We start from the raw sequence: 14,850 nt of genomic DNA on the forward strand, positions 1-14,850 counted from the left end.
TCCCTCCGCCTTCTCAGGAAATCCCAAAAAACAGAGATTGTTTCGTCGCGAGCGCCCTTCGGCATCGTCCGCCCGTCCTCCAGCCGGGCAGTATGGTCCCGGAGGGCCGTTACCGTCTCCCGCAGCTGCCTGACTTCCGACTGCAGCGTGTTCAGGTCTCTCTCTGTAGTGGTAACCCTGTCCGCCACCTTCCTGAGGTCCAGGCGTAGATGATTGATATCCATGGCCATCCTATCCATTTTCGTTTCTAACGCCACCCTGGAGTCTCGGATCGCTGCCAGTATATCCGCTTTATCCTGTGCGGCCGCCTCCAGGTGGGCTCCCCGGTCCAGATCCGCCCGAGGGCGATCCGCCGCCGCCTGCTCCGGGACCGTGTATTGGTCAATTTTGTTCGTCTGGGCACCTCGCAAGGCCCGGTCCTTCCCCATCTTCCGCAGGGCCGTCCTCCGGGACACTGTCGCGGCCCCTCCGTCCAACCAATCTAGGGACAGGATTCCCCGAAGCAGGTCACCTTCGCAGCGGGGGGTTCAGAGTCGTCTGTACCACCATCCCCCAGGCACTCCGGGCTGGTCCAGTGGGGGGTATCCCTGCGAGGTCGACCCCGTCACCCAACACTCGAAGGAGGGGGACCTCTCACCTCATCCCCCAGGGGCACCACCTCCAGGTGCACAGCGCACCGCCGCCCAGCCGTCTTCAAGCCACGGTGCAGGGACCTCCGGGCGTGGGGAGCAGCCGCACCACTCCTCCCGGCGTCTCCAGGAAGGCCCTTCCCCCGCCACCGTCTCAAGGAGCAAAGCTCCGGCTTCCCTGTAAGGGGTGGCCCCAGTGGACAATCAGGCTTTACTGCGCCAGAGTCTGCCCTCGCGGGTCACGCCACGTTGTTCCCAGACCTCGCAGTAAGGAGTTCAGAGTAGGCGGGCCTACCTCGGCCCTCGCCAAGCCCCGAGGCCGCGTAGAAAGCGCCCCCGGGCACACCGGTAAGCAGCAGCAGGCAGGCGTCCACGGAACCGCACCCCCGGGTCAGAGTCCACCCAGGGGCCCTTTTCGATGCGGCAGGAGTTCCGGACCCCCAGCGGTGGTCTCCGCAGCAGGGCCGACCTTGAACAGGCGTCCGGAGACTGTCAATTAGGCAGTCGCGGTCCGCGCCGCCATTTTGCGTGTAGGAAAGCTGCCGCCACTCCGGGGGAGAAAAGTGGGTTTCCTCGTTCGCCGGCAAGCGGAACCGCACTTGGCCCGGATTCTCGGGACCAGGGGGGGTTCCGACCCCCGTTTGTAGGAGAATGGGCACGATTCCGCCAGGATGCAGGTAGGATTCTTCCTTACGGGGCAGGAGCTGCACCGATCCCTAACCTCTGAGGCGGAAGCCGGAGGAGATACTCGCCATTTTAAAAATTGTCGATATTTGTGTTTACATATTTTTAAACTTCTATTCTCACCTGAGCTCTTTTCTGGGCAAAAGCGCCAAGCTGGCTCAACACATTTCAGCGGAACTAGCGCTGTTTTGGCTCATTGTTGTTCACGGCCGCCATCGCAGTAGACGCGAGGCCACGCCCACCTGACAGGCCACGCCCACACCCCCGCCTATAAAAACAGCGCTGATTACTAGCGCGACCAGTGGAACCCTAACCTCTGAGGCGGAAGCCGGAGGAGATACTCGCCATTTTAAAAATTGTCGATATTTGTGCTTACATATTTTTAAACTTCTATTCTCACCTGAGCTCTTTTCTGGGCAAAAGCGCCAAGCAGGCTCAACACATTTCAGCGGAACTAGCGCTGTTTTGGCTCATTGTTGCTCACGGCCGCCATCGCAGCAGACGCGAGGCCACGCCCACCTGACAGGCCACGCCCACACCCCCCGCCTATAAAAACAGCACTGATTACTAGCGCGACCAGTGGAACCCTAACCTCTGAGGCGGAAGCCGGAGGAGATACTCGCCATTTTAAAAATTGTCGATATTTGTGTTTACATATTTTTAAACTTCTATTCTCACCTGAGCTCTTTTCTGGGCAAAAGCGCCAAGCAGGCTCAACACATTTCAGCGGAACTAGCGCTGTTTTGGCTCATTGTTGTTCACGGCCGCCATCGCAGTAGACGCGAGGCCACGCCCACCTGACAGGCCACGCCCACACCCCCCGCCTATAAAAACAGCGCTGATTACTAGCGCGACCAGTGGAACCCTAACCTCTGAGGCGGAAGCCGGAGGAGATACTCGCCATTTTAAAAATTGTCGATATTTGTGCTTACATATTTTTAAACTTCTATTCTCACCTGAGCTCTTTTCTGGGCAAAAGCGCCAAGCAGGCTCAACACATTTCAGCGGAACTAGCGCTGTTTTGGCTCATTGTTGCTCACGCCCGCCATCGCAGCAGACGCGAGGCCACGCCCACCTGACAGGCCACGCCCACACCCCCGCCTATAAAATGTGCCTTCTACACAAGCGCAGCGGACGAGCGCAGCGGGAGCGCCGTTTGCGCGCCGAAGGCGCGCTTAAGGCAAGCCCGTCTGGGCCCATCCGGGCCCGGACGGGCCCAGGGAGGCTGCCAGATCCATCCCCCAGTCGCCTGATGTATTCAGCAGACATGCTTCGGGACCTCCGACCTGAAAAAAACCAAGGTTGTCGCTACACTCACGAAGCAGGTAAACCCTTCACAAGCTGCGCGCGCTGCTATACAGCCACTCAGACCCCAGCCAATTCCAGGCTACAGCTCGGTCTCCTCAACTGTCGCTCCCTCCCCAAGCACGCACTCGAAATCAATGGGCTGATCCAAGACCAAGGCCTAGACACATTGTTTTTAACAGAAACTTGGCTTTCTGACAGCAATGATGCGGATATCGTCACCGCCCTTCCCCCAGGCTACCTCATCCAAACCCGCCACAGACCCAGAGGAAGAGGAGGCGGGCTGGCTATAATCTACCGCGATCACCTCAGCTGTAGAATCAATAACGCCAATACTGAAGACGCTGAAAGCTGCCACTTTTCCCTCCAAACCTCCCCGACGCACTCCCTTTCGGGACTGCTCATCTACCGGCCCCCGGGTACCCTTGGGAAATTCCTTAACGCAGTCACCGAAACGACCTCTCAATTGGCAGCCTCTGTTTCCAACTTTCTTATTGTAGGTGATCTTAACCTCCATTTTACTGATCCCGCTGACCGGTCTGCCTCTGACCTTCTAGTGGACCTCCTGTCACTCAACATTCGTTTGGTGAATAAAGAGCCCACCCACGACAAGGGACACCTCTTAGATCCCGTCCTTACTAATGACGCCAATATTACCACGAGTCCTTCTTTGCCACTGCCATGGACCGATCATTTTTTAATCCCCATTTCCTGGGAGTTTCCTACTGTTACCACCCAGTCTGCGTAAATCAAAGTCACCGACAGACGTTGGCACAAACTCGTACCATCTGAATGGTCCTCCGTTCTCTCTAACTCTATTCCATCGCTTTCCCCCGATGCTATTACGTCCGATAAACAGTTTAGCTCCTGGATCACATCCTCGTTGGATACACTCCTCCCTAAAACCACCACCCTCAGACACACCAAACGTATACCTTCGGCCCCGTGGTATACTCCAGAGCTCAAGTCGCTTCGGCAGGACTGTAAAAGAGCTGAACGCTCCTGGAGGATGGAGAAATCCAACACTAATAAGGATGCCTATCTCACCTCCCTATCAGTATACAAATCTTCTATTGGTAAGACAAAAAGTCTATTCTTTCAGGAAAGAATTGAAAAAGCCGCCTGCTCTAGTAAAGAAACTTATACCATCCTGAAAGAACTTCTCAATGTTCCCGATCCCGTCCCGAGAAACCCCCCAGACCCCAAAGCGGACCAGGAAAAATGCCATCAGCTAGCCAGCTTTTTCCAAGAAAAAATTCAAAAAATCCTTAATTCCATCCCTCCCTCCATTCCGAGCGACTTTGGCGATCCCCTCGATACTCCGATCTCCCCTAACCTAACTTCCTGGGGGCAAATAACCATCGAAGAAGTCGAGAACACGCTAAAAACTATCAAAAGCGGATCTCCTAGGGACCCCGCACCGCTACGGATCCTCAAGGAAGTAGCTCCCATCATTATCCCCCCCCTCACCCATCTGATTAACGCGTCTTTTCAACAGGGAACCATCCCCCTTAGTTGGAAAGCGGCAGTTGTTAAAGCGCTCTTAAAGAAACCCTCCTTGGATCCAGCGGAATTGGCTAATTATAGACCAATATCCCTCCTCCCTGGGACTAGCAAGATCGCCGAGAAACTGGTGAATAAGAAACTTTCCCAGTTTCTTGAATCTAATAATCTGCTAAAAAACTCGCAGACAGGTTTTCGCCCAGGACAGGGCACTGACATCGCCCTCCTGGCCGCGGTGGAGGAGGCCAGAGCACTCTTAGACGAAGGAGGATCAGTGGCAGTGATCCTCCTCGACTTGAGCGCGGCCTTCGACACAGTCAACCACCAACTCCTGATCAAACGGCTCAAGAAGGTAGGAGTAGAAGGTACTGCTCTATCCTGGCTTTCCTCCTTTCTGGCCCAACGTTCCTTTCAGATCTGGGAGAATAACACCTGCTCCTCCGAAATTCCCCTCCAATGTGGGGTGCCTCAGGGCTCCTCCCTGAGCCCCACACTGTTTAACATATACATGGCCCCATTGGAGGAGGTTGTCACCCCGTTCGGAGTGAGCATCGTCAGCTATGCGGACGACACACAATTAGTCGTCTCCCTATCCCACCCCAGTCAACAACCTGCGGATTTATTCAACTGCTTGACGCAGATACAAGGGTGGATGAACAACTCAGCTTTAAAGCTGAATGGATCAAAGACGGACACCCTCCTTCTGGGTCCGAAAGGTCTCACTTTTCCCTTGAACATCTGGCCACCCTGTCTGGGTCCCCCCCCAGACCCAAAACAGGATGTAAAAAGCCTGGGAGTATGGATCGAAGCTGATCTCTCGTTCACCACGCAGGCCAAAAAAGTAGCCGGTACCTGCTTCGGACTACTGAAATCTATGAGAAAGATCCTGCCCCTACTTCCACCCACATCCCAAAGACTTCTCATCCAAGGCCTCATACTTTCCAGGCTCGACTATAGTAACGCAATCTACCTAGGCACACCTGAAGCAACCCTAAATAAACTTCAGAAAATCCAAAATGCGGCGGCACGGATCCTCACTAACACTCCGGCCAGAGCTTCAGCCAAGCCTGCCCTGAAGCTCCTTCACTGGCTCCCAGTGAGGGAACAAGTGATTTTCAAAGTCCTATGCCTGGCGCATAAGCTAATGCAGAATCAAGGCCCTCCGATTCTTAGAAAATTCATAAAATCCTACAAAGCACCAAGATCCCTTCGATCGGATAAGGAGTCCCTTATCATCATGCCTAGATTCAAGAAAGCCCGCTCGGGTGGAAGACGCTTCTCGGTCCACACTGCTCGCCTCTGGAACGCTCTCCCCCGAGACCTGAGAAAAGAACCCAACTACTTACGTTTCAGGAAACGGCTCAAAGCTCAACTGTTCCCTTAATTTTAATTTTCCTCCTTCTGATACCTGCCATCCCCCCCTCTCAGCCGCCCAACCCACAGAGGTAGGGATCTCTAGCGCTGGGATACCTCAGGGTGACTACGCGCTCTATAAAATTTTTTAATAATAATAATAATCAGCGACTAGCCCGCCATGCGTCCAAGCCAAGCCCTCCCAGTAATCATAAAATAGTTAATAAAAATACATACATTTACAGTGAGATACAGTATAATGAGTTTATACATCAATAAAAGAGTAATCGTAAAAATCTTTAATTAAAATGTATTCATTTACGACATTACAGAGCTGATTTAAGAAAGCTCCCTTCTCTATAGCATCCATCTTCATTAGGTAACGATTGCAGAACTTGAAGAGCTACTCTACATTGATTACATTTTTACTCTGCTAAAAGAGGTATCAAAAATTGAGCCCTAGAAACACATACAAATTACAGAAGAGTTTAACATGCAGGATATTTTAGGCTGAAACTCACAGGGGCTCACACTTGGGGCCTGATTACGAGTTTGGCGGACAGGTAACTCCATCACAAACATGACGAATATCCTGTCCGCCATATTACGAGTTCCATTATAGCTAATAAAACAAAATTGTACTCGTAATAGTGCTTACAGAATATCCTTCAGGTTTGTGATGGAGTACCCCGTCCACCAAACTCATAATTAGGCCCTTAAAGTTTCACTACTAAATAGTCCCAGTGGAAAACAAAAAATAAACGTGCCAGCTCTAAATCTCAGTGGCAGGGCCCTCTCTCAGCTACTGAAGACTAGAATCAACAAAAAAGGCTGTAATCAAGCTTTTGTCTTGAGAGTTGCATATTATCACGCCAATTATTTTCTTAATTCAGTACTTTCCCTCAACTGGCATCTGTACTCCAAGAATGCCCTCTTAACAGCCATCTTATTCTTCTTACAAATGGTCACTGGTTGTGTTAACCCTGTAGATCGAATCTAATACTAGCTGATAAATTGTGATGCATGGTCGCCAAAAAATGTACAAGCGAGGCATGCCTCAACATGTCAAGTAAAAGCAACCAAAGTGTAGTATGACTTACGTTGTCAAAAGTGCATGACAAATCAATAAATGATAGGTAGAATGGGCAGCACAGTAACACCATAAAGGGTTTGATATACCCTCTGTAAGTGCACCTATGATGTTCTATTGAATCTATTTGAGATTACGCCAGGTTTTTTATTTAGCATTTGTATTGCAAGTACATGACCTGAATACTTGGCAGCAGCTTGTGTTCTTATAAACATGTGTAAAAAACATTTGAATATGGACGTAATTACTGATTTTGACATTATGTTGTGAATACACACTATCTAAAATCTAAATGTTATACACTGACAGTAGAACATATTGTTGATTGAGTTCATACAGAATTGGAAGACCCAGTGTGACTTAATAACTGTTGTTCATATTTTAACAGGAGAAGATTTCAGCTTTAAAGAAGCAGGCCAGTCAAATAATCCAGCAGGCCCAGAAGGAACAAGACAATTTCTTGAAGGAAAAGAACCACTTATTAATGATGCTCCACCAAGTAAGCATTTATTTCAATTCATTTTCAAATTTTATTTTGCAATGTATATATTTATTTTAGATTTAACTTGTTTACTGAAGATCCCCAATCTAGACAATATAATTAATTAAGAATTAATAAAGAAAAATTTAAATGGCCTGACGTTGCTGCTCACGGTATTCTGGTATCCCGCACTTTAGCCTGTTCCTGCACGGAGTGGGTGCCAACCCCATTCCGCCTCGGCTGCTGTGCCAATTGCGCAGAGGGTGGACACTCCACTACCACTGTCTCCTCACTTCCGCCTAGTCAACACTTCCGGTTAGGACACGGTCTAGTCGTCCACAGGAATCATACATAAAACGGCCAGATTGTGCGGACGTGCAGTGGACTCAAGTTAGCCCTGCTTGCGCCTCGCTCCTTTTAGCCTTGCCGCATTTTTATGTTTTAAATTGATTTTATGAGTGTTGCACTGTGTGTTTTTACTGCTATTTGAAATACTGTGACATTTTAGATGCTTACTGCCGCTATTTCATGTACCATCTTTTAAAATAATTAACATTGCTGCTCACCGGTATCCCGCACTTTAGCCTGTTCCTGCACGGAGTGGGTACCGACCCCGTTCCGCCGCGGCTGCTGTGCAGATTGCACAGAGGGCGGACATTCCACTACCACTTTCTCCTCACTTCCGCCTAGTCAACACTTCCGGTTAGGACGCGGTCTAGTCGTCCACCGGAATCATACATAAAACGGCCAGATGGTGCGGATGCGCAACGGACGCGTGCAGCGGCCGCACCGCTGGCGCGCCAAAGGCAAGCACATCTGCACTCATCCACGCCTGGAACGGGCCCAGGGCCAGAACCCCATGTCTTTTAGATACTCATGCACTCAGCTATACCGCAAAGGAGCTACTCCTCTTCAATAATCCCAGGGACAATTGTTGCCTGTCTATTCCTGGCGAAGGAAACGCAAACTGTCCCTGCGGTTTCACACTCCCGCAACCATGAAAGATTAGTGCCTACCAGCCCCCCAAAAGCTCTCAGAGTCATGACTCTTCCAATCCTACAGAGAGCGCTGAAATTCACTGTGGCCTTACAAATGTCAGATCACTAGCAAAGCACAAATATGAAATTGCACATATGATCTTAAACTACGATTTAGACATACTTTTTATAACAGAAACTTTGGCTGATGCTGCCTCCGACCCTGACTTTGTCACCGCAACTCCGGCCGGATTTTGGGCTATCAGGGTCGATAGGCCAAAAAAAACAGGCGTTGGAGTAACAATCATCTTAGGGAGTAGCAATCATCTTTAGGGTGCATCTCCCAGTAACCTTCCACTCTATTTCCATGCCTTTGTATGAGGCTCTTCACCTTGCCCTGGAACTCTGCCCAAGGCAGACTTTCAGAGGTATCTTGTTGTATCGGTCCCCAGGCACCAGAAGTATCTTCACTTCAAATCTAGATAGCCTTCTAGAACCTACTCTTTTAAACAATGACTTTACCATCATCGGAGATTTACATTTTTACCTTGAAGACAAGGACAACAGGGAGACAGGGGCACTGCTAGAAACATTGGGAGCTGTAGGCCTAATCCAACTAGTACAGACCCCCACTCATGAGGCGGGGCGCACGCTAGATGGTATCTTTACCTCGGCCCATGGACTCACATTGAAAGAAACCCTTCCTCTGACATGGTCAGACCATTCGTTAATTAGGTTCAATCTTCCAGTCTCTTCTTGTGGGCTCGGAGGAACGCCCAAGCCCCCTGCCTCCACCCATATAGAGTGGAGAAAAATTGACAAAATGATCCTACACACAGATTTGGAGAGGTCACGACAACAATTAAACGGTCATCCAGAATTAACTGTCACCAAATATACTGAATGGCTCAATGAAGCAGTCAAGGCCTCGCTACCTATAAAAAAGACCTCAGGGAATAGGAGTACCCCTTCTGACCCCTGGTTTTCCGAAGCACTATGGAAAGAAAAGAAAAATTTTTATTGACTAGAAAGGTGTTGGCGAGCAAACTATCACACACCTGAGAAGAAAGTGTATAGAACGGCCCTAACACAATATAAAAATTTACTGATATCAGAAAAGAGGGATCATTTTACCAAATAGATTGAGGAAGCAAAAGATTCCTTTAAAGCACTATTTACAGTAGTAAACAATCTCACCATACCCAAGAATACAGGGATCAAACATTTTGCAACAACATTGCAGCTGCTTTTAAAACCAAAGTCCTCGGCATTTTTAAGAACTTCAAGGATACATCAGCTCACTTCCCCACCACACCACCGACTCTGAAAAGAACACCCTGCTTAGCTTCTCCCCCACTTCATCTGAAACAGTGGAAAAATAAATTATCGAAGCAAAGTCGGGTTCCCCCCTGACCCTTGCCCACCAGCATTTCTGAAAGAAATAGCGGACCTGGTGAGTCCTGGGCTAACAGAAATTTTTAACTCAAACTGGCAATTTTCCTTCCATGTGGAAGGATACCTCCATCCTTCCGCTGCTAAAAAAAAAACAACCTGGATGCGACTAACTCGAACAACTACCGTCCAATAGCCCGGCTGCCGCTGCCCGCTAAATTAATTGACAAAATCATGAATATTCAATTAACCCAATTTATTAGCGAAAATAACTTGCTTGACCACTCCCAGTTTGGTTTACGCCAAGATCACAGTATGGAAACGGCACTTATCAAACTCATCAAAGCCACAGAGGAGATCAGAGCGGTGATGGATGGAGGAGGCACAGCTGCCCTTGTACTCCTCGATCTGTCAGCTGCTTTTGATACTGTTGATCACTCCCTCTTGCAACAGCGGCTGGAGAGTCTGGGGGTCAGGGGTACGACACTTGCCCTACTGTCCTACTTTCTCAAGGACAGGAGATTAACAGTATCGGTTGATGGGTATCACTCAGAGCCGTATACCCTCCCGTGCGGCGTACCACAGGGCTCTTCTTTGAGCCCTTCTCTTTTTAACATCTATAGCTCCGAACAGGCTCCTCTGATCTGGGACTTTGGGTTCAGTCTGACGTCTTACGCCAATGACACCCAGATAGTGGTGGCTGCATATAAAAATCAGGCTCCTCCTATTCAACAATTTCAGAACTGTATGTGTACCATAAATAGATGGATGAGTGCACACTGTTTTAAACTCAACTCTGAAAAAACAGAGGTCCTGATCTTTGGTAATATGCAGCCAAACTGGGGCAATCTGTGGTGGCCGGCAGAGATGGGAAAATCACCAAAGTCACCAAAGTCAAGGCTAAGAACCTGGGAGTATGGTTTGACAATAAACTATCGCTCTCTCAGCATACAAATGCAACTGTCTCCGCCTCCCACTTCCTTATCAAGAAAATAAGGAAGATTCTTCCTTCTATTCCTGTGGACACCAGAAAAACTGTGGTAACATCGCTAATTCAGTCTAAGCTGGATTACTGCAACAGGCTTTATCTGAACATACAGAAGCATTGCTTAAAAAAGCTTCAGACTGTTCAAAATACAGCAGCACGGTTACTGTTCAACACCCCTAGGTGCTAATCTGTAACTAAAGAGATTTGCAGCCTGCACTGGCTTCCTGTAGCACAACGCATCAAATTCAAGGCTCTATGTCTGGCTTACAAAGCACTGAACCACACAGGTCCTGTCTTCCTGCAGAACCTTTTTGCCTGGTATGAACCTCCCGGATATCTCCGTTCTATAGGGGCCAAACTCCTGCCAGTGCCCAGAATTCTAACATCGCACTGGGGTGGCCGCAGCTTTCTCTATGGCACCTCTAAACTCTGGAACACTCTTCCGAGTGAGCTCAGAAGTGCGAGCTCCTTCTCCACCTTCAGAAAAGGCCTAAAAACCTGGTCATTCCAGAACTAGACGCTAGAGCGGGCCTACTGTGTTCTCAGCGCCAAGACACCTCCGGGTATTCAGCGCTTTATAAATCCCGTTAACATTAACAACATTAACATTAACGTGTTATTACCCTTATACATGCTCTTGATGGTTTATTAACTTAGCAGTACACCTCATCTTGCCGAGTTCTACTCTACCTTGTCACAGGCCTTACATTATAGTGTTCAGTGATGTCAAGAAAATGAGCAACTATGCAGTTCTTTTAAATTTAACATTTCTTTTAGCCCCTGCACTTAACCGGAGGGCATAAATACTCAACTTTTTACTTGAAGCCTGTTTCTTTAGTTGAGAACAGGTGGCTAATGAAGTTAGATTTATCAAATATCGATATGGTAAGATCAATTGAAATATCTATGAAAGTACTTTTCAACGGATCTCTTCAAAGCCAACATTATATGTCTATTTTTGACCTTTATTACTCCCCTGCTAAGATAGCTAAATGGAAGGTTGGGGGAGATTCAAGATGTAATCGTTGTGCGGAGGAGGATGCGGACTCTATTCATATGTTTTTAAATGTACCAAACTGTCTCGCTTTATTATTGATATTGAATATTTTATCAATCATATTTTAGGTATTGTCGTCAAATTATCCCCCGAATTGGTAATTTTTGGTATTCAAACTGACCAATCTGGGATAAGGTCTAGGGCTGAAGAAGCATTTCTTTTTATTTGTATGTCTGTATTTCGATTCTGCATCACTTCCCGCTGGATTGATAATGAACCCCCAACTTTTTATCAGTGGCAATGCAAATTATTGTATATCTATCATATTGAAATAGCTATGTATAAACTAAAGGGGATAAGGAAAAAAATGCTAGGCTTAAAAATTTGGAACCCAATCACTAACTGGATTTGATGTATTATGTTTTTTTTTTTGCTGTCTTATATTGCTTAAGCTTGACTGATTGTTGAAATAAAATCAATAAAAAAAAAAAAAAAAGAAGCCTGTTTGTAAAATCCAAGCACTACCACCAGAGTCCATGACTTAGACTGCACAGGGTAGAGATGTGGAGAACCCAATAGAATGCTTCTTGCTGAAAAGGGCTTTGACGCCTTGTCAGGGGTAGTAAGAGCTATATTAATACTATTACAATTACAATTTAGTGATGAGGTTGAGTAGGATTTTAACAAGAATCAGGAGAAGTAAAACAAGGTTTTTCTTTAGAAACTGCTACTGAATGTGATATAAACCCCTTCCTCCAGTGAACATTCTTGGTTGTGGTTGCTCTCAGCTCTTGGTGGTTGCAGATTAAGATTGTGCAGCAGCATCAGCTAGAGAAGAGTTTCTATCTTTAAGTCAGCTGTTTACAGTTAATGGAGAAAGTGATGTGAATAATTCAAAGTTGGTTTTTGCATTTTCTAACCTAACTTCAACATCTAACACTGTCTAATTTGACTGTGGCGGACTGGTAACAGGAAGGAGCAATGACATGGGTAGTGGAATCTCTTAAACAAATCTATTTTCTAGCTGTGATCAAAGAATATTATGCAGATCTTAAAGCAAGATACAGACCTTACACTGTTAAAGTTTCAGCTATCAGGTTGCTCAACAGGTTTAGAACTGCCTTTCTTTAACCAGAGGATTATGTTGTAATGTCTGTTAAATGTGTGAATTCTTTTAAAATATCTAAAGTATTATTAGCAGAAAGAGGAATTCACAGATTTTTTACAGCATTGATTTTGCATCATTCAATGGAGCCAGGTGGACCTTAATTATTCCTGTGAGCAGTGCTTTATCATTGTTGAGTCGCAAGATGACAATGGATTAAACCACCATTCTAAAATCCGCTTTTGGAATGATTGGTTTGATGTTCTTTCAGACGTTTAAGACGGGGGTAAACATTTCACTGTGCCACTAACATGCATATGAAGGTTCAGGATTTTGTCACAAGTGATTCCAAAAGATTTTATCCAGTCAATACGTTTGGACTTACAGTTCAGTATGTTAAGTGACAAGCTATTCCCTGACAGAGGTCGATCTATTGGGAGGTGTGATGAGAAACAATTCCTTCTTCAGAGGGTTAGTTTCAGGTGATTGATGGACAACCAGGATTGGTTGCATTTTAGAATTTGGTTCAGAAAACAAATATATTTACCAGTTGCCACTTTTAGGATGAGCTGAATGTCATCAGTATATAGATGGTATAATAGGTTTGAGTGTTTTAAGATTGTGATCAGAGGTTCCAAGTTCAAGCTGTGGAGAGTTGGGGAAAGAATAAAGGCTTGTGGAACCCCTCTGGGCACATGGGCTGGATATATTAGACTAGTGTTTAGTTTTATCATTTGAGAACGGTTTTCCATATAAAATGGGAGCCATGATAACCGTGAAAGAGGAAAGGAGAACCAGAAACATGCTTGTTTCTTTTCTTTCTTTGAGGGTGTTGTGTAAGATTAAGTGATTGATCGTGTTAAACACAGTGGATAGGTCTAGAAGAATAACAGGGCTCTCTCTTATTAAGAAAACTCAGTTATTCATACTGCCTAATTTACTTCACACACTAAGGCCAACATTTCAGCTATCCAATTCATCGCTTTTGTAGTTCATTCTTTGAATATTTAAGTACACCAGGGGCCATTTAGAAGTTGGAAAATGTGTGGCATCTGCCAAAAAATGCCAGATGCCTTCTCAACCAAAATGTTTGGTTTCCTCGCCCCAGTGTAGAGGTTGGGAAATCTCCAGCATGCTATGTTGCAGTGATGGTCTGATCACCCTATACAGGGTCTGGCAGCTATCACTGGACTTCCCTGCATTGGACCGACAGACACTAGTCAGAAAAAATAAACAGTGGCACTGGTATGCTAATGGTATGTAAGAGAAAACGCCTGCACATCAGAGCCATTTTTGTTTTGCCTTTTTGGAACAAACTTCTGCTTTGAAAGTTTGTTTCAATATGAAAGAATGCAGAGCAGTGCAAAAAAATGACACCTGCTTCCCATATTAATCTGCTTTAAGCGCACTCAAGATATCACATTTCACCACACTTTTTCATTTCTCATTCGTCTTCAATTCCTCCCTTTGTTTGACTTAACATTTAAATTCTAAATGTGGTCCAGATAGCAAAGAGCCTGTATTTTGGAATTTGTTTGGGACACTGTGTTTTGTTTTGGGACAGTTCTTCATATCATTGTCCAGGATCTGATCTGTGGCCCACTTTGTGTAGCTGAATGGGCCTCGTCTCCTCCTTCCTACTTCATCATCTTTCACACCATTGCAAATGCTTTTGCTGCACTTCTGGCTTTTGGGCTCCAGAATTATGAATCCAGAATTCGTGGTAGTTTGTCCATAACCTTACTGGATAATTCAGCTTTCACAGAGCACGCGAAAGCTAAATGCCCAAAAAATCTGCATCTGTACATTTCGAGTTTGGACCCAGAAGGAGTTAAATGCCGGAATATATTTGTAATGCTTGAGAAGCCTGATATAGCCACAAGTTAAAAAGCTGTAATGGTTCTTGAGAGGGTAATACTAGCACTTTTTTGGAATGCCCACTAATCTGTTAATCAATGGGATATGCCCCAACAAGGAAATTTAATAATTTGTTTATTTATTTAATTATTCATTCATTCATTGCATTTTTGTAGCACATAGTACAAAAATAATGATCTCTAACCACTGATCTATCCTTAAACAAACGTTTATACAAAAGACAGTGTGTCATTCCTGATGAGCCCAGAAGAGCAGAAGCATAAGAAATACACAAAATAATTTCAACATTTTTTTCTAAAATGATCTGAGTGGGTTTATTCTTAATCTGGTCTGACAGTGAGTTCCCTATATGTTGCCCAACAATAGCAGATTTATTTATTTGCCATTGTTGGGCAAATCCAGCTGCCCAATTCCAATGGAAATTCACTGAATTGCACTTTTACGAAGGTTTGTTGACACATAGTGACC

The 14,850-nt window shown here is 46.1% G+C and overlaps 1 protein-coding gene across 3 annotated transcripts in view; it reads left to right on the forward strand.

Annotated features, from left to right (window-relative positions):
* Nucleotides 1–14,850, forward strand: part of PHLDB2 (pleckstrin homology like domain family B member 2) — a 484,972-nt gene that overhangs the window by 293,255 nt on the left and 176,867 nt on the right. For all 3 annotated transcript variants that reach the window (XM_085622330.1, XM_085622331.1, XM_085622332.1), the window contains one exon: nt 6,953–7,063. In XM_085622330.1, the coding sequence (XP_085478456.1) occupies nt 6,953–7,063 (111 nt within the window). The remainder of the gene's footprint in view (nt 1–6,952; nt 7,064–14,850) is intronic.

Source organism: Triturus cristatus, chromosome 8, assembly GCF_964204655.1.
Source record: "Triturus cristatus chromosome 8, aTriCri1.1, whole genome shotgun sequence".
Taxonomy (NCBI): Eukaryota; Metazoa; Chordata; class Amphibia; order Caudata; family Salamandridae; genus Triturus; species Triturus cristatus.